Source organism: Lissotriton helveticus, chromosome 6 (genome assembly GCF_964261635.1).
Source record: "Lissotriton helveticus chromosome 6, aLisHel1.1, whole genome shotgun sequence".
NCBI classification, from domain to species: Eukaryota; Metazoa; Chordata; class Amphibia; order Caudata; family Salamandridae; genus Lissotriton; species Lissotriton helveticus.
The window spans coordinates 458337101-458363121 of record NC_136067.1 but is presented as its reverse complement, the minus strand read 5'-3'; the positions used below and the strand labels follow the sequence as shown (position 1 = coordinate 458363121).

At 47.2% G+C, this 26021-nt stretch overlaps 2 protein-coding genes across 3 annotated transcripts in view; both read right to left on the bottom strand.

The window, feature by feature from the left end:
• CLN8 (CLN8 transmembrane ER and ERGIC protein) overlaps positions 1-26021 on the bottom strand; it is a 234678-nt gene that overhangs the window by 70131 nt on the left and 138526 nt on the right. The gene's annotated exons all lie outside the window — the stretch shown is intronic.
• LOC144762671 (uncharacterized) overlaps positions 21398-26021 on the bottom strand; it is a 35421-nt gene continuing 30797 nt past the window's right edge. The window contains exon 2 of the mRNA XM_078647908.1: positions 21398-25587. Coding sequence (XP_078504034.1) covers positions 22689-24377 — 1689 coding nt within the window. The 5' untranslated portion in view covers positions 24378-25587 and the 3' untranslated portion in view covers positions 21398-22688. The remainder of the gene's footprint in view (positions 25588-26021) is intronic.

Genomic DNA, 26021 nt, shown 5'->3' with positions numbered 1-26021 from the left:
TTATGACTGTTTCACACTTGCCATATCTCTCTCCTTTACCCCCTCATCCTACCTCTAGACACCACTTTGACATTAATAATTCACTTTTTTTCCTGACCCGTCCCGCAGCCTGGCACTCTGTCACTTTACTCTTCTCCTATGGTTCTACCCTCAATGTACACCACTCCTTATACCTCTCCCACTACCTGTGGTTCTTTCCTTATCTCATAAATGCCTCTCACACTATCCCTACCCCCACTTTCTACTACTAGCATCTCATTATTCTACCCCTCTTCACTCTGGTTATACTAATTTCCTGGTCCTTCTATTTCACTATGCTCATAGCCTGTCATTTTGCTCCTACTCTGGCCTCAACTTCTTATACTGCGCTCACTCTCTGCACACCTTGAATTTTTAATGCTACTTCTGCTCTCTCTCCATCACAGTCTACCCCTATCTGGCTACACCTTTTCGGTGCCACACTTGTCTACTTTATTCAGCATTATTTCTCTCACTCTCTTCATACCCTATCACACTGCCTACCCTCTCATTGTGCCCTAACACCTCATCCTACGCCTAACCTCTCATTGCATGCTAATGCACCACTCTACGCCTACCTTCTCGTTGTGCCCTACTGTGTCACTCAGCGCCTACCCACTCATTGTGCCTGTACATCTTCACTCTACTGAAGGTTTACTCTACTGATAAGCCAGTCCCTTTGTCCTTCCTGCAGTTCTGCTTTATACCTTCGCTGCTTCCCTTCACTCTGCTCCTGGCTCATAGCAGTTGTTTTCATTATTGTGTCGCACCCTTCACTATTTCCTTGCCCATGTCCTTGACATATCACTCACCTTCCATGTATATCACTCCATATAGTCCTTACATGTAAAGCAGCCTAATCTTCCTGTCCTTACTCTGCTCCTGCCCCCTCACACTCCTCATAGCCTGCAATACCCTTACTCTGTGCTCATATTTCACATTGCTCCTACTCCCTCGCTCTCTCTTCTGTTAACCCCTAACCTTTCCATACCTCCTCACTGCGCTTCTCATTCTGCTTTTATGCCTTACTCATACGGAATCTGCCAGTCTCTCTGTTTTTCCTTTCTCTGTCCCTTCCCCTTACCTCTACCGGTTCATTCTGCCTCTGCTCTCTATGTACATACTGTGCCCCTGTCCCCTCAACTATTTGCTGTTCAATTCTGCAGCATAAAAGTCCTGATGCTACATCTGTGCCATGACTCAGAAGGGTAGCGCTGGATGACTAAAAGTAATACACTTTCTAAAGCAATGCACAAAGCACACTGAATTGCCTGTAAAAAATGCTCGAAATATTTTCCACAACACAGGCACAAACGCACAGTTAAATAAAGTGGGAAAGCTGGGATTTATACACAATTATTGTGCTGGGATGCCTCCGAGGCATTTAATTTTGTGTATAAACTGCATCTCCCCCAATTTCACCTATAAACGTTCCATAGCACCACTGTTGTGAAACGAGAGCCTGTAGCATCCAATGCACCTAAAGTGAAGTCATGCCATGAAACAAAAGGCTAGGCGCAGCCCACGGATCCATTTTAGGACTTTGCTGGAGACTTATTTTATTTATTCTGTTTACACAACGTGTCTGCTCTGAGACCATGCGGAAGAAAATTCCAGGCTCGGCTGAAACCCTAACCCAGGGCCTTAAAGACAGTTCTGTTTTAGTGGCACAAATTGAGAGATTAAAGAGGCCACACTGTCTGTGACCAGCAATTACAAGTGGCACGGCCAAGGTAGTCAGTGGCAGGGCGAGCAAGTGACGCCAGAGAGGCAGGTGAGGGCGGGGGCTATGGGTAAGCATGCGAGACACTGGTTGTCATTGCAGGCCCCTTTCACGCTTTTCCGGGCAAATGCGGCCCGCCGAGGAATTACAACAGGCAGAAATGGTGCCTGCTGATTTCTACGGGGGCCGCATGGAATGACCTGGCGGGCCGCAAAAGGCCCGCGGGCCGTACTTTGAGTACCGCCGGTGTAGATAGTGGGGTTGCTAGGGGGGTTGCTAGGGTATGTCTGTTGAAGAAGGGTGGCGTTCAAGGGCTTGTGTGAGTTAGCGACGTTTGTAGACGATAGGTTGAGCTTGGCTGTAATGGAGTGAGGGGGCGAGGAGCATCTCATTGGAAGTTGGGAGGGAGTAGAGGTGCATAGATGGGTGAAGATCTTAGAGCATAGAAGTGAAATGGCAGCTGTAAGCTGGGAGATGGAGGTGATCAGAGAGCCTAGCGTATTTTCCAGTGGGAATGAGGCAGAGCATGGAAGGTTGGGTGGCTCTATTGAGACAGGGGGGGTGGAATTGGTGGTGGAAGGCAGGGAGAGGTGGGGGGACAGGAGGTACGTTCGGGAGAGGTGGGGGGACAGGAGGTAAGTTGGGGTGTGGGGTTCACAGGTGGAGTAGGTGAATTGGGCGTTAAGGGAGAGTTGTCATTGTTGGTGTTGCAAGAGGGAGAGGAATTAGGGAAACATTTAGAGGGAGAGAGGTGCGGAACACGGCGGTAGGGAAGTAGGAGTGGGGAGGCCTGAATGGCGTCATGGGAATGTAGGAGGTTTGGGAGGAAAAGAGGTGCAGTGGTTGTGGAGGTCCTGTCAGTTAGGAGAGGTGGCAGTGAGGGAACGGTCATCTGGCAGGGTGAGGGGGGTTGAGAGAAAGGGAAGTTGAGGAAAGGAAGTGGTCCTGCTGGGCCCGAGGGAGGGAGATGGAAGGGGTTACTAGGAGGGGAAAGGGGGTAGTGCTTCAGTACTGGAGGAGTAGGAGGGAGGAGAGAGATGCAGTGGGAATGTGGCGAAAACGGGATGAATGACGAGGGGATGAAGGGGTGGAGAGGAGGGATGGAAGGAGAGATAAGGGGAACATAGGGAAAGTTAATTGGGGGAGAGGGTTGGAGGAGAGGTGGACTAAAGAGGCGGGTGATAGGAAGAAGTATGGGGGAGGATAGGAGATTGGAGTATCGTGATAGTGCAGATGGGACGAGGAGCGTATTAGTTAGTGGTAAGGCTGAAGTAATGTGGGAGGGGACATACTGTGAGGGGCGAGGAATAGGAGATGAGGTAAGTTGGGGCAGGGAGGGTAGAGGGCCGACCTGTGCTTCTCGAGAGTGCAGCCAATTGGAGTGGGGAGGGGTCGGCGGGGGAGAAAGGGAGTACTGGGTGGAGCTGGAAGGAGAGACAGGGGGAAGCCCGGTTTCAGATGAGGGGAGTAAGGCGGGGAAGAGGTGGTCAAAGAGCGAGAGGCATGTGTCTTTGCCTTGGATCATGACAGTACCGTTGTTATAGAGTGAGATAGTGAGGTAGCCATTGAAGCACTCAGAGGGGGAAATGTTTTAGTTGTTTCCCATAAGGGATAGAGGAGGAGGAGGTGACGTTAAGGGAATTGTAAAAACTGTTGGACCAAGAGGGGGTGTCGCGAGTGAAGAAGATGAAATCGTTTTTGAGCCTCCCAAGACGGCCATTGTAAAATTGATACACAAAAAGGGAGTCTGGGAAGCGTTCAATAGTGTTATGCTTCAGTCGTTTTATTGTAGCTTTAGACTGGTCGGGAGGATAAATGATTTTGTAGCTATTGGCTCCAGACTTAACTCGAGAGGTGGCCATGTTGAGAAGATGAGGCGAAGAAGGGTGGGGGAGGGATGAGAGGGGTGTTATTGGGAAGGCGGTGGTGAGGAGAAATAAAAGGGCAAAAAGGGGGCGCATAATCCAAACGTTTATGGTGAGCTAACCGAGTTAATGTGCCGTCAGGGAAGTGAGGTGGGAATTTGTTAGGCCCTTCATCTAGGGGTATGATGTGCCACCTAGCACTAGGAAAAAGTTACAAGGGAAGTATTTGTAAATAGTAGGGACCCAACCCAAAGCAAAGCAAGTAAAGACAAAGTAGAACAGAATAAGAATGACCACCCAGTGTCCATTGGAACACTGAACTTAGCCCCAGCCTGCTGATAGAACCATATTCGGTACCAACCGCCATGTATGCCCAAGTTCTCAACAGACTACTATATGACCTTAATCTCCTATGAGACACTAACGTTAGGGCAAAAAGCATACGGTGGATCACAAATTGAATTAGCAATAGCTAGAAAATGCACAGCAGCATCGTCATCTTCAGACCACCTCTGATGCAGCAGGAGTCACGACTTAATTAGAACTGTCCCCACGGCGAAAGTTGCTCAATAGGTGCAGCAGGCACTACTAGATGTGCACCTGTGAGAAGGTCTAGACAATGCAGCTGGCTGTAAATCTGATTGATTGATGGCCTAAACGATGCAGCTGGCACTACTTGCTGCGCAGCTGTAAAATGCCTCAACGGTGCAGCTGGCACTACTTGCTGCGCAGCTGTAAGAAAGGCCTAAACGATGCAGCTGGCACTACTTGCTGCGCAGCTGTAGGAGGCCTAAACGGTGCAGCTGGCACTACTTGCTGCGCAGCTGTAAGAACGGCCTAAACGATGCAGCTGGCACTACTTGCTGCGCAGCTGTAGGAGGCCTAAACGGTGCAGCTGGCACTACTTGCTGCGCAGCTGTAGAAGGCCTAAACGGAGGAATGTATTTCTCGCAGATGCCCGCAGGGCTGTCCGGTTGCTGCAGGAAGCACTGGCCGTGAGGATGACACATCTGGAGGACAGTCTGTGAGCTCACTTGATGTAGCTCAGTAATTCGGCGTGCAGGTGCGCGCTGTGCGCGGCGTCGAGGCTCTCACCTGCTCTCGGGGCTGCTCCCAGCTCTCCACCGTGTTGAAGGGCACGCTCGTGTCCATGAAAGATCAGACAGAGACAGTGATTATAATGTGCCAGGGGCCCCTGCAAATAGCAATGGGGGTGCAATTAGCTGCTCCAAAGGCACAAGCTCGGGCGAGGAGCACTGATAATGGCAATGTAGAGAGCAGTCTCTAATTCCGCCATCTAGGGCTGAGTTTTATCCCCACTAGTAGTAGACTCGTTGCGCTGGACATTGGTATGAAAGTCACAGGCTGGGGAACAGGTAAAGAGGCATCCTGCACTGAACGCTGCGCCAATTTGAAGTCAGGCCTCTCCCGAGCGGGGTACCCACCTTATCCCTAGTGAAGCAAGATCTTCCATAGAAACCCGGGTAGAGGTGGAGGGTCCCTATGCAGACATGCGCTTACCTCAGATGGCAGATAACTCGACCCCAAGCAGCATTCAGCTTGTTGTGGTTTCTAAACATCGTCAGCGTGAGGAACAAAATCACAGTCCAGGTAGCGCGGTATAAGTACATTTCACTTGCTCCGTGTACCGGAGGTGCGCCCCCCTCTCTTGTAGCACTCCCGGCCCACTTGTAAACCCCCCCTCCATCTCCGGCCCAAACACCGCCCCCTCACAGGTCCCTACGCAACCCACCCTAGTCCCCGGCTGCACCCGAGAATCACGGCGCTCACCCGGGGCATCAAACTCTTTCCCTCAACACTTCGCAAAACGACCCCCGGGGGTGTCACTCACCCGCACGCCCGCTACAGCCCTGCCGGTAGAGGCTCGGAATGCCACGCTGGGGGCGGGCGGGGGGGAAGACGCCTGCGGCAGTCGACTCCCTTGGAGGGCAACACGCCATATCCCATGGGTTGGTGGCGGTCCCCAGGGCCATAGAGGGCTCCAGTAGGGGGGCCCAGTGACCCCCCCTCCCAGCATTTTTAAAGTTCTGAGGAGTGGTGGTCCACGAGGACCGGGGGGTTCGCAACGGACCCCCAAATTCAAATAATTGGAGGTGGTGGTTCCCGGGGCAGGAGCCCTCCACACATTTTTTTTACAAGCTCCGGGGAGGTGGCGGTCCCAGGGTTGTGGGGTCTCCTGCTAATTAACTGCGCATTTCCCCCGGGATCTGGCCCACCCGGGGGCTTATACAAAACGAAGCGTGGGAGCCCGCGCTTCGTTTTTTTGTTGTTTTTCTCGGCTGGGTTTGCGCACCAAGGCAAATTCTGAGTCTTTTTTTAATGCTTTTTTTGGCCCTGGGGGTCCCTGTGGGACTCCCTGAGCAGGCCTAGGGGGTCAGGGTGTTTCTACCCTGCCCCTTTTTCGTGTTTATTAACCTATTTTCCACTGTTTTCTTGTGACTTGGTTACCAAGTCACAAGATGGCTGCCAACACATTCTGGTTTGGAGTGTTGGCAGCCAATCAGAATTGAGCTCGTGCCCGAGAGGGTCCGTAAACCCTCCTCTGTGCTCAGATAGATATTTTTATGTTTTGAATTTCTCAGCAAATACTGAGCGGATTTACACCATTTTTTTTAAAAAGCACGGTTTCTGAACCAAGAGCTACCTTTATGCCAAATTTGGTGTAATTCCATTCAGCAGTTCGGGCGGTAGCCGGTTTCAAAATTCCTATGGAATATAACATGGGGAAAATGCGTTTTGGAACCCCCCTTTTTTCTCGGCCCCTGATTGACGAATCACCCCGAAACTTTCAAGACAGGAACTGACCTGAGTGAGCCATTAGTTTTGAGGATTTTTCAAATATTTGTCACACGGCGCCAAAGATATTGGCAAAACAAAAACCGCTTTTCCTATGGAAACTAGGTCCTAACTGTAACTGCGTACTGGCAACTACCAGTAGGTAAGATATATATCATAACGTCTCATAACTTTTAATTACCATGATTGTGATAGATAAATAGATAGATAGATAGATAGATAGATAGATAGATAGATAGATAGATAGATAGATAGATAGATAGATAGTCTTTGGACATTTTTTCCATTTTCCCTGAAACAATGTCAATTTGTTCTCCAAAATTTCAGTCAGAATATTCACAGCTGTACCATTAACAGTCAAGCTGCTAACATTAAAACAACCTTAAGATACCTTTCTCTTTAATGCAGTAACATTCTATAGGATCTTATGTCAAAGTTGGTGTCTTTATTCTTGTTTTTTGATGTATGCTTTACTCATATTGCTGGCTAACAACTAATTATCTAAAGCAACCAAGTACAGAAACTGTGGAAATAAAACACTTCTCTAAAACCAGGGATGACTAAGAGAAACTTATTTTAAGAAGAACTGCTGTGGGCATTTCCTTTATGAACTGTGTGATTGTATTAGACCACAAGCTTGATTTTTAAAATGAGCTCTCCGATTCATAAAAATTAAGGATTTCCTAGTGAACCTGCCCGTAATCAAGTGTACACCAACCTGGTGGGCTTTTAAAATGAGTGGGGAACGAGTTCTAGCCAAGCAAAACTTTTCAGAGTCCCACAAAGTGAAGACTTGAGGAAATAACAACAAGCATTTACAATGCAACGGTCTCGCCTTCGGAAAAGTTTGAGCTATTGGCATTGTAAATGACAAACTTTTTATTTATGTGTTGGTTTTGAAAACAGATAAATACATGGCATTGTCATTTACAATACCAATAGTTAAATCGAGACCTATTGCATTTGCACCACACCCACACACAGAGAGCCACACACACACACACACAACCAGAGCCACACACAACCAGAGCCACACACACAACCAGAGCCACACACACACACACAGAGCTACACACACACACACAGAGCTACACACACACACACAGCCACACACACACAGAGCCACACACACACACACACACACACAGCCACACACACAGAGCCACACACACACACACAGAGCCACACACACACACACACACAGAGCCACAAACACACACAGCCACACACACACAGAGCCACACACACACAGAGCCACACAAACACACAGAGCCACACACACACACACAGAGCCACACACACAGAGTTCTCAGATAGGAGCGCGCAGTCAGTAGTTATCTTGAAAATCTGCTATGGATCAGCCTTGTGTAAAAACACGAGTTCTAGTGTGATGCAGAAGCTTGTAGGTGCGCTCACTTAGCAGCATTCGAAATCTGGAGGGAAAGAATGCGACATGGTTTACACCTATGGGAGGGGTTTTGATTGCACATTAACGTTCTTGAATAAGCAACTGTAATAATGCAAGGCCCTCTAGCAAGCGAGTCGGGTTGTTGGTGCAAGGTTGCCTTGCCTTTGAAGTTTGTGCGGGAACAGCGGCCTAGTACTCAATGACCGAAGAATGGAAAATCTAAGCAGACCCTCGCTGATAACACCGTTAAATTAAAACGTTAAAATGTACACAAACATGGATGAATTATAGGTGTGAAAATTGTCCTGCCTGTCACACGCAGGGAAAACAGTATTAATCAACTCTCTATGGACATCACACAAAACTTGCCACTGTGCAAACCAAAATTTGTAAAGGTCGGACTTTTCTCTACTTTAAAAACACAGAAGTGTTTGAATAAATAATGCCTAAAGTCAAATAATAAAAATGCTTAACATAATAGAAATCTGGGACTAGACCTAAAGACAGGGAGGCGAAAGTTATCCGGCGTGTTCTCACTTTTATAATTGTTCACTTCCTGGAATGGTTACGAAACCAGGCAAGCCACTTCTAGGAGATTAATATAGGAGGGATAAGCGAGCAACAAGCGTGCAGAATGTGGGTAGAAAATGCAGGGGGAATTAGAACCTGCAAGCGATAACGACAGGTGTGAGAATTTAGGGAATACCGGGAGGGAATTCCCTAGCAGGGCGAGCGTGCACACTTCTGCGTGCTCCGCGCTGCTGCCTCGTGGCACCGCCGCAGTGTGCGTAGCACAGGCCGGGGGAGGGGCCGCGCGCAGCCCTCACACTGGCGGAAAGGGAGCAGGTGGAAGACCACCTGCGGGGTTTTGTGCAGTGCAAGCGAGTTTTGTTGCTGAGGCGGTCGGCAGGCCACGGAGTCCTGGGCCCATCTCTCACGAAGTGGGGGCACACAGCGGCAAGCCGTAGGAGACGATCCTGGTGGCACTGCCCCTCCCCCCTCAAGCACTGCCTGCCTCTTGCTCCTCCAACATGGCAGAGGCCGCGCACCCTGCACGGCCACAATCCCCACAATACTAAAGATACCTGGGGCAGCGTGGCTTGCGTCCCAAACAAGGGAAGCGGGGACAGGGCGCACCGCGGCAGCCCCGCTGCACAAAAAAAAAACTTTGATGTAGATTTCCAAAGAGGGTACAAATGAAGGCATGTTACTATTTAGAAGAGTAGTGCTAGGAAGGGGATGAGACTCCGCAAACGAAACATGTTGACGAATAAGCTTTTATGTGCAAGTTCCGTTTGCGTGGGAACATGAAGCTAGAAATGGCACAACAGCCCCGTCCTTTTCAGACTGTGGGCGTGTTTTTCTTTCTCCCCTCTTCTCCATTGGCTGGAATGTAAACAACGGGCGTGTTTTTGACTTGTTGTTTACCATTCCAGCCAATGGAGAAGAGGGTAGAACAAACTTAAAAAACACGCCCCCCAATCTGAAAAAGACGGGGCTTAGAGCGAGAGAATGACGTAACTGAGACCTCTTCTCCAATGGCTGGCCGCTGTTTAGGAGGCAGCCAATGAAGAAGAGGGGCGGGGTTTACCTGTGTCTGTGACAGCTGTCTCTGTTTTTAACGTTAAAGTCTGATACACCACAGAAAATTTTTCGTTTGGTGAATTTTTCTTTTTAGAGCGGTGCCTCCTTTATCCTGAGCTGTTGCCATGTGGGGTGAGGTTTTGTCCTCCATATCAATAAGGTAAGACGGAGTGTTGCCCCATTGATTGGGTGTGTATGTGATGGTTTAATACTTCCTTACCACATATAATTAGAGAACTATCAAGTTATTCTTTTTCAAAATTTATTTGTGTGTTGTGCTATTTTATCTTTCAGAAAATTGTTGATCCCATGAGGAATTCTGGAACTCACACTATATCCTTTTTGTAATGTTGTAAATAGCAGTAGCTTTATTATCTTTAGAGGTCCTGATGAAAGCATATGGTTTAACCTTTTGCCTTTAAGTGCTGAAACATGTTGAACACTTCTGTTGAGGACAGCTATTTGTTAAAACTGGTTCTTGAGTCGTGTTTTTAACCCTTGATCGCGACAGACACTAATAAAATTCACAGTCTGTTCGCGCATCAATTTTATATTTTTTTCACTTCACATTTTGCACTGCACTTAATAACATGTTCCCACATATTCTATCTTGCTCATCTTGGTAACTATACCTTTTGACACTCGTGAGCTCTGATACATATAGAGCTTGAATGTCATTTGATACAAAGGGATACCCAAATGATGAAGCTTATCACCAGGCTTGGTGAATGATGGGAATCCACACACAAACTCTTATGTCACCTTGCATATTACACTTTTGAGTCTTGTTACGAATTCTTCTTCTGTTCTCTTATCATATAGACGCTGGTATATATTTTGTATTTACATGTCAGTTTGGGGCTGCATATTCCAGTTGGTCTTTAAACCTTGGCCTCTGACCCTTTCTTACCTTTTCTGTGTGTCTTGATCTGCAAATACAGCCCACCCCAAGAGACTGCAATGCTTAAGTGAGAGTGACTCCCTTCCCTTGGGCTTACATGACAGTGATTAAATATATAAGGCTATCGCTCACTCGTGTTCTAGCGTATTTTCTCTCCACGTGTGACGTTTGTTACCAAAGTATAGAATCAAATGCAATGTTATTTTTTAATCATAGTTGTTTCAACTTGAAACAACTATGATTAAGAAATAGTGTTTTCAACCCAAGAAGAGCATGCGCCGAGTAGGACTATCCATTAAAAGTAATAGGACAGGGCAGCGCAGAATGGGCCCTTTTGGTTAGATTCGTCAATAAATCTGTCATTGTCAGATATGGTTTACTCTGTTTAGCATGATTTGAGCCAGGCCAACCTAACAGATAGAGCATATTTTGAAAATGTAACTTGAATAATAATACTTGCTGCATTACCCCCTGCATCAGGGTGGGCTGGCTGTAGTGTGCATCACGCGTTTCCAGGAGGGCTAGAAGGGTTTTGCAGCAGTGCAGCTGTTTTAAAAGTACTGAAAAGCTCCTTGTATCCAACAGTTTCCAGGCAACAATAACAGTGGCAAGATAACTCTGGTGATGAATGCACCTGATGGAGAGAGATCAGAGTTTTGCCTGGTAGCAGTGTTGGCTCATCTAAGGAAGCGCGGGGGTTAATGTGCCTGCTGCAAAGACAGTGTACTATGCAGATCACAGAAAAGTATTTGATTTTCAATGCTCAGTGGGTACTGCGTTTGTCACAGAGGTCCTTTTGTTACTGTGCAGTTCATGATTTACAATCACAGTGAGCTATGAAGTGTCAAAGAGCTGCAGCCAAACTGTCTGGACAAACAAATAAATCAGGCAATAGCTCACTGACCCCTTCCTGCATGTTACTCTTGAAGATCTCCCACTTATGAATTCTCAGCTTGTATTTCCTATATCTGTAGAATGTTATATCAAGGTCAACTTTGTGTGACCCAAGAACTAATCCCTATCTTTGTAACTAAGGTACAATGAGTTGCTTTACAAGAGGAAGTTCTGTGGCATGGTTGACTAAATTATGTGGCATTAAAAGGCTCATTATGGGGAATAATTTGTGAGTAAAGGCAGTTTATGTGGCATGTTGTATGTCATTTTTATATGTTTAGGTGTTGATGCAAACCAGATCCCAATGCAACTCTTGGTAGTTTTAAACAGCTTTGACTGCACACTGCATGTACCTAAAGCTACCTACGTCGTTATCATATGAAATGTCTTTATTGATGTCATATCTACATGTTCACAATTGCTTTATTAGCTTGCTTGCTCTCTCAAATTTGCTTGAAAATGCACCACTTGCCCACTGTTTTTTCAAACTTTTCTCAGGGACTCCCCCTTCCCCAATCCCCCCACTGCCCCCCCCCCCCCCACCCCCAGGAGAACTCCCCCTAAGCTCGCTCCCCCACAGGACACTTTGTACTTTTACGCCTCACTGTTTCTAACTAACTTAGTTTTAAGGCAGGGGGGTTGGAGGTAGAAGAGAGAGGGTGAAATCTGACTGACACCTCACCAGACCTTACCTGTAGCCAGCTAAGTACTAAAGAATAATTTTTTTACCAAACACCCCCCTGAAGGTACGCCCCTGCCGGTGAAGGCTGGTGACGTTTCAGAAGCACTGCAGGACAAGGAGCTGTCGAGGCCATGTCTAGAACACTGCGAATCAGGAGGGATATATTGCGGTTCAGGGGGCCTTACTGGTTTATTGTACAGTTATAATCACAAGAGAGGGTTTTCTGTAATAGGAGATAGTGGCGCTCAGCTAAATTTGCGTGTTTGTATACATATATAGAACAACGCTAAAGGTAGATATGGTGCTAACCAGGTAGGGGAGACCCCTGTAACCCCTATATCTGTGTGGGAAAATCCCACAACACTAAAGTACAAGCAAGTCCCGGGCACTCATATGCAATAGTAAATATAGAAAATCTCTTTAAGTGTAAGTCCATAGAAAAGGGTCCATGAAATAACAATAGCAGAGGAGTTGTTCCCAATTTCTTTTAATTTTCTTTATGTTGTAAATTGCTCTGCATGAAACAACCAGCCGACACGTGTTTCGTCAGGGTGTCAGTTAACCACTGACTCTTCAGGGCTGGGAATGATACAAAAGGTTGCATGAGCATTTATTGGAAGGAGAACCATTCACTGGGGAAACGGTCTCCTGTAATTTGGTGATATTTGTGCATATCACCCATTACAAGTGAAAACCCTAAACAAAAAACCAATAAAGCAATACGTGAAAAGGTGAAATGAAACAGAGACACGGTAGAGACATCCGTGTGTGTATTTGAGGCTGACCTATAGACATACATATATCTAGGCGGCGACATGTGAGGTTACTCGTAGTGACATAAATATGATTTGTAGAACACAAACTTACACAATTTTTACAAAAGCTATACAGCCTTAAAACATGCGGAATAACGTTATGATTTGTGTGTATAATTTTTTGCTATCATAGCTTTTAATAAACATAATTTACCAGAAGCGAAATCATCAGTGGGTTAACTAGAAAATACGGAATCCCATGTTATTGGCAGGTAAGCTAGAGAGCCGGGCGAAAGAAAGGAAAGGGGGGGCCGCTCGGCCCCCACGCACACATGGCTGGGCCCCCCCCCCCACTGTCCTGGTTGGACCGCGCGTCCCGCCAGTTGACCCGGAAGCGGTTTTGCGGGATCGCGGCGTGGGGGGGTTTAAGAGCCTGGGGAGCGCGGGAAGCGGCCTCTTTGTGCCCGTGCTCCCCGGGCTCGCTCCTCGCCCCGATGTGAGGCCTTTAATTTTCCCCACCCTCCATCCCCCTGTAGCAGAATTCTGGTGAGGACACTGGTAGGTATACGGAGTAGCGCTATACGATGTCGTAAGAATAAATGTTTTTCTTCCTTAGGCCTTTTTTCCCCGTTTACAGGCAATGTTAATATGTATATGTTTTCTGGGTGTGTTTTTGCAGTTGCATTAACTCTTTTTCCTTAGGCCCCTTTTTCCCTCTTAGATTAGTAATGTCGTATTTATTATGTGGGTCTGGCGGTAAGGTCATAATCGGTGAGCAGCAATTTAAGGTCCTTAGGTGGGGGCGGCCCCATTCACGAAAGGGGTCGCCCAGGGGGAGGGGCCATTGGTCTCTCCCAGAACTTCAGGGGCAGGATATCCGCTTGCTTGGGTGCGGGGGAGGGAGTCACGCTTTTCTCAGGCTGGTAGCCACCCCCCACATACACTATCACGTCATAAAAGGGCGAGAGTGTAAGGGCCCTCCTGTTATGGTTAAATGGAGTTCACGGAGCGCACGAGGGTAAACGGGCCCTTGTTGCCTCTTTGTGCCCGTGCTCCCCGTGCTCGCTCCTCGCCCCGCTGTGGGGCCTTTAATTTTTCTTTTTCTTTTGCAGAGACCGGTGGGGCGGCAGGAGCAGAGTCGCTTCATTCATTGTGGCATACCTCCGGAGCGGGCGAACAGCTGAACAAGCGCATCAGCGCTCAACTCCACGCAAACGGGGAAGGCAGCCGGAGTCTCAGCTGAGGGGGCTGCGGTATCGCCGTAAGAGCAACATTCGACCCAACCGCCATTGACCTGGCAGAAAGCTGCTTCTCCGGATGGCGGGGATCGGTGTGTCAATCGGTGGAACCGGGTGCTCGTCCCCGTTATGGTGAGTGTACTAAATGCTCTTAAAAGCATTGTGGAGCCGTTAGTACATGGACGAATTGACTGGTCTTGGTTGGGGCATGAAGATAGTTTGTTAGATGTGACCGATTTCGGGGGTCTGAGCCCAGCCGCAGTGCATCTCGGCACGTGCCTCCCGGCGGGCATCGGTATTCGTGCAACCTCATTTGCATCCTTCGGGGTACCTGCTCTACTGCAGTGCATGGAAGAAACGGACTCCTGCAGTCCATTTTGGAATGTAAAACACACATCTGCTGCTCGGCTACACTAGTCAACAAAAGTAGATGTTATGTGCTGGTTACACTCTTGATTTCATTGCATGAACTGTCGACATGGGAAAGAGCATGATGAAACCTGGGTTGTTTGTGGGAATTGTGATAGTTGCACAAATGGCATTTTCCAACTTCACAAAGTTTAAGTTTAAATGTATGACAGTTTGCCAACTGAATGAACGGACCCATGTAGAACGAAATAACAGATTTAAAACGTGTTTCTGCAGGTACGATAGCACAACCTTTAACTTGTGAACAAATAGGTATAGGAGCCCAGAGTTTTCAATAGGATTAGTGGCGTAGCAATGGGGGCTAGGGGAGCTCCCCCGCGCTTACTCTTACCTGTGGCTGTCGCGGGGCAGCAAACGCAAGAATCACCAGCGCCCCAACAGGTTCCTACATGTGGCCAAAGGCCTAGCTACGCCGATGCTTAGGAGCTGGCCGCTGTGAGGCCAAATGGCAGAGTTGTGGAATACCAAGACTGCCTGGATTTGATTCCCCCTCTTGACTCACCGTCTACCGTCTTACGCCTCCTGTTTCTTTCACTCACCCAAATTTCGAATGGTGTAGCAGGCGCAGCGGCGCCAGGTCCAAAAGTTGTCAGAATGCCTCTGAACACTAAGTATTGCTATGTTTAACGACTGAATGGGCGATTTAAAATGCAGTTTCTTTCCAGCACTAGGGTCAGGATGTCAATGGTGCAGCAGGTGCAGTGACACAGGGGCCCAAAGTTATAGGAAACCCTCTAAACACCTATTATTGCTATGTTGTGCGAATGAACAGGCAGTCACAAGTGCATGTATCTTGCAGACAACGGGGTCGTGATTTGAATGGTGCAGCAGGTGCAGTGGCGCCAGGTCAAAAAGTTGTCAGAGTCCCCCATAACATATAATGTGGCTATTACATATGTAGTGGTGTTCCTAGGCGTCCGTATAAGTTAAAAAATTTTCTGCTGCGGCACAACTACACCGGCCACCACAGTGGGTTATACAAAGTAAAACGATGAGGTTAGGTGTAGCCTTTAGAGTGAGTCATCCTGTAGGCCAATGAGAACATTTTGCATCCACGTAATGTGCAAAGAGTATGATGCAAACGCACTGTCTATAACCCTGGCGAGAAATGCACTGTTTGATGTTTAATGTCCTCTTCTGTATACAGGAGATGAATATTCTTTCGTGTGGGATGCAAATCATTGCATATGCGCTTAAACTAGCAGGAAAGCGCGTGTTTAATGAAACTAGGTAGTTGGCAGTTACGAATTTGTGTGTGCATGTCCAGTAGGGACTGGGGACAGGGTATGTGTGTTTATGTCTATGTGCATATGTGTGCACACGTGCACGTATGATGAAAAGTATGAAGATTGCAAGGACGAAAGTCTGGAATGGGATTCTGTTTCGGCATACATGAAGCTTTATCTAGCTGCCTGCGCTACCATTTAGTGGTCAAGTTAAAAATCGCGGAATCAATTGTATATGCATGTTTCTCAGGCGGGATAGATAAAAGGGTATTTAGCATGACTGAGGGGGGGGTTTTCTTCACATGGGCACAACAGAATCTGCGCTAATGGTGGTGTTTTTCATTACTCTAAGTGGTCGGATTGATGAATACCATTTATAACCAGGCTATTTGTAACGATGGAAAATATCGCAATGAGCATTTATTGAGTGAGGTGGGCGCAAGACACACCAAGAATCATTGTCGCAGGCGCCGGGCTGGGTCTAAGCACCGGCAGTCAAAACGGGTCTCTATCGGGCTCTGTTTTGAGCCCTGGCACAGGTGCCCTGTTTTTCCGGACTGCAGGGCAGCAGGCACTTCGATGTACCTGTGCTCACACTGCTCACTTCTCACTAGTGGAGTACGAGCCATAGTTGCTGCTTATTTATCTTCTACAACTAACAACCATTGAAAACGTTGTAGGTATGATGTTACTTGTTGTTGTATCATATCTGGATGCAATAACAGAAACAGCGAAACACAATTAGGGCAGCACACTATGCTAAGCACAGATGTCAAGCTTACGTAATTTTAAACCACGCCCTTAATTACATTGGCCACGCCCCTTTGTGAGACACACTCACAGAGTGCATTAGTTACAGCATGGATTTCGCTGGTGTCATTACAGTTTTTGCCCACACCTAATTACATGTCTTCAATGCAATGCTCAGTATTGCAAGGGCGGACAGCTTATAATCTTAGAAGCTATTAAGGTATGGCCAACTACTTTGACTCTAGCTTAAGTGGGTCGAATATGGTGTCTCTCGAGACATTGTGGGAGACACTTTTACATTTTTAAAGTCATTCCACCATGGTATTCGTTCCTGTAAAGGGACAAGGTGGAAGTCTACGTTTGGCCACCATGTTGGGGCACGCCAGACTAGCAAATAACCAGTCGGTGAGTGGCTCTTTGACAAAGGAGGACAAATCGGGTATGTATTGCCTCAGTGTGGTAGCTAATCCACTTTCCGCCATTTAGATGTTGCGTTTTTAAATACAGCACCGTCTACTGTGCTGGCACTTGCTGGCAGATGCTCCGTTCTGCTCTGTAATGTCAGGTATTACACGGACAATTCGTAAGGCAAAAGAACGGTGATGGTATAAACCCAGATCTTTCGACTGGGTGTGAGTGTTTGATTGGTTCAGATGCTCCCTTCATCACCACCCCCCCTTTTTTGGTACCACCTGTTTACAATTGCCAAAAGTCCACGTTCCGTGTAACTCAAAGCGGAAAACCAAACAAGGGACTGGAATATTTCAATCTGAAGACAAATAATACCGTGGAGGGCCTAGTAATGTATTCAATTTGGGAAAGCAGTGATATGTAAAAGACTCGTGTCTCATGTATTAATAGGGGAGGCCAAAACGCAGTGTGATACAGTGCCTTATACGGGAGCTGCTTTCCACTTAAACTTAAGAAATATCCAGAGTCTTCTGTTTTGGCTTTCTGGTATAGTTATGCAGCATTATCTTTCTGATCGGGTCTTGTTTAGACTTCAACCCGGTGGGCACTCGGGTGTGGACAAGGATATACCTAAGTGGGGCTGGGGTATGGGGAGCAAATATAGGTTATTGGGCCATTTTTTACAGCCTAGCATAGTTGGGCTGTGCTATAAAGACTTTGATGCTGCACTGGCAAACAGACTGTACCTTTCATACTTGGATCCTATTGCCTAAAGACGTGGGTAGAAAACCAGGAATAGGAGGTGATGTCCTGGCCTACAGCAGAATTTTTAGTAACAATGAATGTGCCGTGGCACTGCACTTCACACTGGGTACTGTTCTTTAATGAAGGTCGTGCTACAGGGCACTCTCTCCGTAACACTATCCAATCACGCCACATGGGACACAAACTGGGGCTATGCTAAACACTTACAGTTGGAAGTGTTAATGGGGATACATCTGGCGCTAATCTTATCTAAAACGTAGCATGTGATGGCAATGTAAGACAAGCACGTGTACTGCAGTTATCGCCAGAAAGCCAGAAACACTAATGGTTTGTGTTTATCTTTTCCATTTATGTATGGCCGGGTCCATGGTGGATCTGTATCTGTGAAGTGCTCCACACCACAACAGCTGCAACAGGTGGACAGCCGAAGGGATGCGTACGTCAGGTAGAGGATGGCAAGCAACAACGTCAAGTGTGATGGGCGAGCGATCAAGGACGCAGGAGGTGCCAACACTGGGTTGATTGTTTTTTGGTGTGTTAACCCTAGATTGGGCTGGCCACAGTAATATAGCGGGATGTTGCTTCACACAAAATGGCAGTATTTTCCTTACCAGGAATTGTATTTCTACAGTAACAGCGCCTGTGCTCGCAGGGCCACCAGGGTCAGCATGGTATATTCATAGGTTACCAATTGGTAGGGCCAACGATAGGTATGTGGCAGTCCACAAGGGTGTGCATGGCTAGCCTGGGGAATCCCAAGAATAATAGGCCTATGCAACACCTCAGCACCCCTTGTCGGGAAGTGGAGACTTCCATAGTAAAGAAGTAGACATACACTTAACATTTCCCAGAGCGTAGTGGCCAGGTGTGGGTGGTTAGCGGACTTCACGATACGCCAGTGGGACCTTTTTGGGGGCCTGTGGTTACCCAGGTAGCATTTTCAGTTGCTCTGACAATGGGTGGCAGCGTCAAGAGCACCGCGTCTTATCGAGCGCAGCAACGTAGGCGCGTAGGTTGGGTGTACACGTCTAGTACCAGGATACCCCAGGTCAAAGCAACTACAGGGACCCCAAAGATGGGGTTTGTCCGTCCAGAGTGGGGAATGGGAGGTACTCGATAGGCACGCCCCACCACCCTCAGTCATTATCTGACAGGCGGGTAGCAACGATTGGGTTTAATTGGGCAAGGGGGTCCTGGTGGAAGGGATAATCGCAGTAGCAAGCAGGTTAACAACATATAAAACCCAGACTGCACCATATGGGGTCTCAGTTGTTTCCTAGGTCGCAGAAAAGGGGGGGTGGACTCTGTTAGTGCGCTGAATCACTCGGTGAAGAATCACTCGGTAAAGAGGATCAACACTTGGATTGAGAAATTATTTCAAACACCTCAATTGCAGTATATCCCACAGGGGTGCATCTGAGAGGGACAATTTCGATTAGCAGGGTGGGGTTTACTTGAAGGGGACCTGCAGTGAGCGGCTGACAAAGAATATTTGGCCATGGTTGGAGGGGTTGTTTCTACTTGCAGGATGGGGTCCATTTGACAGAGTCAGGGAATGCCCTATGGATAGGAAACATACTAGCAGGGGTAGAGGGTTTCGATTAGGAAGATATGACCTTTCAGTGCATGCGGTTGGGGGGGGGGCCAGATAGTCGGTCAACTATGCTGGCCTGTGGTGGTAAGGTCATAATCGGTGAGCAGCAATTTAAGGTCCTTAGGTGGGGGCGGCCCCATTCACGAAAGGGGTCGCCCAGGGGGAGGGGCCATTGGTCTCTCCCAGAACTTCAGGGGCAGGATATCCGCTTGCTTCGGTGCGGGGGAGGGAGTCACGCTTTTCTCAGACTGGTAGCCACCCCGCACATACACTATGACATCATAAAAGGGCGCGAGTGTAAGGGCCCTCCTGTTATGGTTAAATGGAGTTCACGGAGCGCACGAGGGTAAACGGGCCCTTGTTGCGCATGCGCATCTCGGACGTGAGAGCGTAGCTGGGTAAAAGGATCTGACACCGGTTAGCGACCTTGCCGTAGGGCCAGAAATTATTAAAATGCAAATTGATATCAGGATGTTAGATTCGGTTAGGAACCACGCTGTATTAGACATTTGTTAAGGTTAGCCCACCATACCTGTCTAAACTGGATGTAAATCTAATGTCTGAATTTTGCATTTAATAATTATGTAAATAATGTTATTTTATTAAATTTTAATTTTGTTTCATATTTTAATAAATACGGCCGGGGGGTCTCGGGCTTGAGACCCCCTGCCTTCCAAAGAATTCTGTTGTTGGTCTGATAAGTGTGTAACTGTATTATGCATGTTAAGGGGGGGTTGCGGCAGTCACAGACAATGAAGGTGGGGGCCGAGACGGGGGACGGGTGGGTTATCGGGGGCGGAAAAGGATGGGTGAATGAGGCACATGCTTATTCAAAACCGGAAGTAAGTAGTTCTAGAACAGGACACATAGTACCTGCCCACATTGGCAAAGAGACAAGACTCACCGAGACACCTGCGATAATTCCAACCCGGTGTGTCAAAACAGGCAAGCGAGTACTTGTTTCGGATAAGACGACAATTCAGGAGATCAGTAAGATAAAAGCTGAATCACCATAAATGTAATCACACCAACAATTCCACATTGTAAAAAACACCTATAATATTGAGTAAGGACACCCTAAGTGCAACTAACTATGGACGAGGTGCTTGAAATACCTGTGCTTGGAAGCACCAGAAGGTGTAATCTGGAATGATATAGTAAAAAAGAGGCATCAATACTCATGTAGGAAACTGTGCAGGTTTGTAGAGGTAAGGAGACTGAGTGGAGAGAGAATCCACTGCTGTAAGAGAGCGGAATTACCAAGATGCAGGTGTTAATTCCAACCCGGCACGTCTATGAATCGGTATAGCGAGCCACGGAGTGAGTGCCCGGGATTTGCTTGTGGTTTATTATACTGGTTTATTGTACAGGTTTATTGCACTGGCTTATTGCACTGGTTTATGGTTTAGGGTTTATTCCACTGTTTATGGTTTATTGCACTGGTTTGTTTATTGCACTTGTGATAAAGTGCTGCACAAGGTCTCACAGTGTCACCCATAAGCACAGTAACTACTGGGAAACATCACAAACACAACCAAAGGCTAGCTGTGATGACTTTCCCTTCCCCGTGCCTCGTCGGAGACTGCTCTTTATACACCCGGAAGTGAGCGCCCCTGTAGGCATCACGCGGCAGGATCTTCCGGGATTGCTGGGCCCTGACCCAGCCCCTCCCTGCCTTCAGTGTGAGGTGACCACCACGTGACCCGCCCCGGTCATCCCTCGCCAGATAAGACTGGTAACTGGGGTGTAAACACTGCTGCCATGAAGACCTCAAGGGCCTACTTCTAGGGGCCAATCACCCAGGACAATGTCACTGAGTCCATGGGCCGATCTCAGAGAGGATTAAAGCCCGAGTCATGCCCGCAGGAAGAAAGTGTGCCCAGGAGATCTAGAGGGCACCGGGGAGAAGGCTGCAACCTGTAAGTGACACCCAGACATCTGCAGGAGGTGGTTACCCCGCTGAGCTACCTACCGGTTAAACAGTAACAGGGCTCTCAACGGAAACAAAACCCTGCCAAACCCCGTCTCGACTTAAGTTGACCATATTATGTAAGGCCCAAAGAGTCAAAGTGAGTAAGGCCAGGCCAGGGGGCATAGCTGCTAAGGATTTAATGTTCTTATGTGTGACATTTCATGCCATAAGTGTGACACTGTGAGGGTCTCTGTCATGAGTACTGGAAGGGCGAGATTTTGATCGATACCTTATCACTATTGATCTAAACCTCGATCTGGTCGACTGAACCTTTATTGCCTGTCAATGAGGAAGAAAGTGCATCTCTTACCAAGTTAGTTCACCCAATAAAGGACTCTGCTCCCAAAGATCACAAACAACTTCTAGCTTTCAAAAGTTTATTGTAAGGATAGGATAAGCTGCAAATACAGGCATCTCAGAATGAGATTCACGAGATACACAGGTCCAACTACATACATGTGCTCTCTGAAAGCCCTCAGACGAGCAACGGAAATTACTAACACAAGTTCTAAGAATAATAAAGCTATCAGCATTGACGCATATTGAGATCTCTCCTTCATTTAAGTTGGAGGAAAAACGCACAGGTTAGGCTGTCCCTACCCTGCTCTAGATGGTATCCCTACTTAACCAAATCCCAACCTAACAAAGGTGTCAGCAGTGAATGACCCCCAAGGGAAGTCACTCACTCTTAGTCTCTTGGTGAAAACCTATAGTTCTCCAGTCATGACCCCTCTCTGCCTACCCATCCGCTCTCTAAAGGGTCCTCAGGTATCTGTTCTAACTCCACCCAGGGGTGCTGTCCCTAATACAAAACAGTCAACAACATTTGAGACGCCCCTCGTGAGACGCCCCTCACGTGGTGTAGCTTCTGGCTTTTTCCATGCTGCTTTGTATTGGGCCTCATACGTTGGAGTTGACCTTGCTTCTCAGACTCTTCTCCGGCCCGCTGATACCCCTTAAACATTCCGGAACCCTCCTCCATGTCTGGGCCGTCTCCTGAACAGACCTCTATTCATTTTATTTATAATTGGATTCCCCCTTTTCTCTTGCAGACAGACATCTGCAGCCAAGATCCCAACTCTCATAGACTTCCAAAAAGGTTCGCAACATTTCTTGGCCCAGACATGTACGTGTAAACCAACGTTAAAACATTTCAGGCCTACAACATGTCTCATAATAATTATAGCATTCAACTTCTTCATTTAATTAAAGCATGTTAATACTCTTATTCTATTATTCAGTAAACACATCTATAAATCATGGCCCATTAATGCAATGACCAAAACATTAGTACAATCTATGTCGTGAAAAGAAACACCTTCCCCTCCCCTTCTAGCTCTGGCTCTGAGGCCTACCACATTCTGCGTTTAACCACATGCCATCTTACATTTTAACAGCTACACGACATGGATTCAGGAATAATCACATCTAATAAAATCATATAGTGTCACACATTTCTGTATTAGTTCCACTTCTACTTAAATCTCTACATTAGCTATACATTCAGAATATTATTGCAGATACTATTAGCACTCATGGCATTTCTCCTCATGATTTGTGCTTACTACGGGTAAGTGTGATGCACTCATACATTTAAGTCAGTTTGCGCTCTCTCAGTTCCCCCCTTTGATGACCCCTCGGGGTCATCACTAACATTTAAACTGCAGTTATTGCTAACATAACTTGTCTCTGCGTTTCCAGAGCCCTCAGACTCCTGTACTGATTATCTTGTATGGCAGCCAATCTCTGCAGCTGCTCTCTTTGGGCCCTTTCTGACCTTTTTGCTCTGTACCATTTGAATACCCTCACCAATCCCCACAATATGATCCCACAGATCAATATTATGATGACAGGTTTTAGTATATACCACACAAAGCTTTTGCCTAGGGTGGAGATCCACCCTCCAACTGCACTCATTCCGTGGCCCACCTTTTCCCAGACATTTTCTCTACTCAAGTCTTCGATCTCCTTGTGAATATCAGTTATGTTCCTAATAACTTTCTCAAGGGGCTTTGAATTGTCTGGAATGTAAGTACAACATTCCTGGACCTTCAAAGCCTTACAGACTCCGCCCTCTTTTGCTAGTAGGACGTCTAACGCAAGACGGTTCTGAAGAACCATAGCCCTTATCGATTGCATCTCTCCTTCTACCAGCATTAAGGACTGAGCAGTGCTGGCAGACAACCTGTCGACGACTGTTGCCAGTCGTCTACTTTTAACATCATTAAGGATTAGACCCAAAAGAGGGAACATAGCTCCAAAGACATCTCCAACCATTTCTGCATCTCCTACATCTCTCCTTCCCCTCGATGATGTCTTGCCCTCAATGATCTCTAAGTCTTGTGCATGATATATTTTGGGGAAGACAATTGCTAGGTAACATGATCCATACCAGTTGTCAGGTAGTCTCACGTAGGCATTTCTTCCACATACAAAATACACATTTGGAATCACTTGCATTCCCTTCAGGAAATCTTTAGTATAGTACTCTATATTGAAAGCATGTTCACAGTCGACTTCTCCCACGTATACATTTTCATAATACGTTTTGGCTCGGTGAAGACATAGCTTTCCTCTCTGCGTCTTATCTAAAGCTATTGGACCACTACTACCCTTTCTCTTGTGTGCCTTCTCTTCCTCGGTCCAATCTGTTTTCCATTGTCCTGATTTTTTCAAAATCTTTTGTCTCCTGTAACGATCATCCACCTGCCCTATGAACTTCTTCTCGACTTCTGACACCTTGCATGTCAGGTTATTTCTACGGGCATGTGAAGTATCTAAGGTAATCCAAGGAATGAAGAACTTGGCCAATCTGTCTTCACTCTTCCAGTAGTCCCATTTGTTCATCTGCTTATAATTTGGGACTTCTGGCAACACTGAATCATAGTTGGAGAAATAGTATTCAAAACTATCTCTCTCATAAAATATACTAAGCAATAAGCTACATGTAATGCCATATGTCAGAGGGAGGTGATGATATCTAATGCCTTCATCTACAGACGCCGGCAACTGCATGCAGACATAACAGTCCTTAACCTCCATGGCATCCACGTATTCATATAAGAGTTTAGCATAAGCATTTGACCTAAAGTCTCCTTGGGACTCATCTACGTGTAACCTGCGGGCTTCTGCAGCTAATAACGCTTTCTCTTGAGTGTTTTCCCTTTTCTCACCAGCAACAGTGGGTGTAAGCGTTTCTACAGATTTCACATCAGTTACCTTCGCCTCTTCCTCATGTCCCTTTACATAAGAAATTGTTACCACTAAAGCTATCAATATTATCACTCCTACTATTAGTGTACCTATTATACATTTAGCTCTGCGGTTCTGGGTGCCGGCTTCCATTTCGTCAGACAATATGGCTCTCTCTTATCTTGGCAAAAAGTTCTTTTCTTCTCGTTCCTTTACAGTCTCTTTTTAATCCTTTTGTCTTTAGAATCCACACAACTGGAAGCTGACAACCTTCTTCGCAAAAGTCCTTTAACAGTTCAATAAAGACAACCCTATCCCTTCTCCATCAACTCAAGGGAAGTTCCCTAATATTCTCTGCTTCCTGGGCGCTAGGTAATCTTCTTTTTCTGCTCGCTTTATTTACAAAGTCCTTTAAGCATCTACTATCAGGTTTGTGCCTGCAGCTTCGATAGCAAAGTTCAGTATTTCCAAACGAAGATTGTGCTCTTCATGGGCTGTTATCGTTGTACCAAAGTCGGGGAATTGCAATTCTGAGAGAAACATATGTTTTAACTTGCTGAGGCGGGGAGGTCTGGGGAGCATGAATGTTAGTGACCCTTCTTGTTCGACTCCGGGTACCAACAGTCGTATTTCCACGGTGACGATGGGCTCAGAACTGGACACCACCACCGCTCGGATCCTCCCTGTCTCCTGTTTCACAGACATTTGTCGCCAGATATGTCCACTCAGGGGTGGAGTATCTTCTGTTAGGCACACGCACTCTTCTTGACCTTCTTCGGTCCGGTGCTTCAGCGCCCTGAACACCTTCTTCCGGGTCTGAGTCTTCTGATATCGGAGGAAGGGTTATCTCTGGAGTTGACCTCAAGCTAGAGCTCCTTCTTTGCGGCCAATTAGCTTCTCCACGTGCCCTTCTACTCCTTCTCCTTCTTGTCTGTTCTCGCTCTCTGTCAGACCTGTCAGTGTCTGACTCGTACTCCCAGCTACTTTCTCCTTCTGTAGCGTCGTCTGTTTCGCTGTTGTACTGACCGTCCTCAGCTTGGTCAGACTCGTTCCCTGCTTCCGCTGGCACCTCTACAGCTTGGCTAGCCCCCTCTATGGCTTCTCGGTCCTCTGTTGGACGTCTATCCGAGAGAGGAGCTGTTTCTTCCAGAGGTGCTGGAACCCTTCGCGTATGTGACGCGTGGATCCAATTGGGCAGGCCTCCCACCTTCACAGCCGTGTTCGTGATCAGGATGATCTGGAAGGGCCCACGCCAACGAACATCCAGGCAGCTTCTTCTCACATGTTTTTTCACCAGGACCCAGTCCCCAGGGTACAGGTCATGGCACGGGCCCTGGCACGATGGAACCTCGGCAGCCTGCACCTGAAGGGACACAGAACGAATGGCGTCAGACAGCCCCTTACAATAGTCCAGGATCATATCATCTGTGATATTTAACAGTGCAGTAGTTGGGACAGATGGCAGCCTCATTGCTCTCCCCATTAACACCTCATGTGGTGACAACCCCGTTCTTCTGTCTGGGGTACTACGAAGGCTCATGAGGACCAATGGCAGGGCGTCAGGCCAACTCAGGGTCGTTGAGGAACAAACTTTTGCAATTCTGGCCTTGATCGTGCCATTGATCTGCTCCACAATTCCTGAGGCTTCTGGTCGGTAACTGCAATGCAATTTCTGATCTATGTTCAGAGCCGCACAAATCATCTTCACAAGCTCGCTGTTGAAATGCGTTCCCCTATCTGATTCCAAAAAGGCCGGCACCCCGAAGCGCGGAATGAGTTCCCTAAGCAGTAACTTGG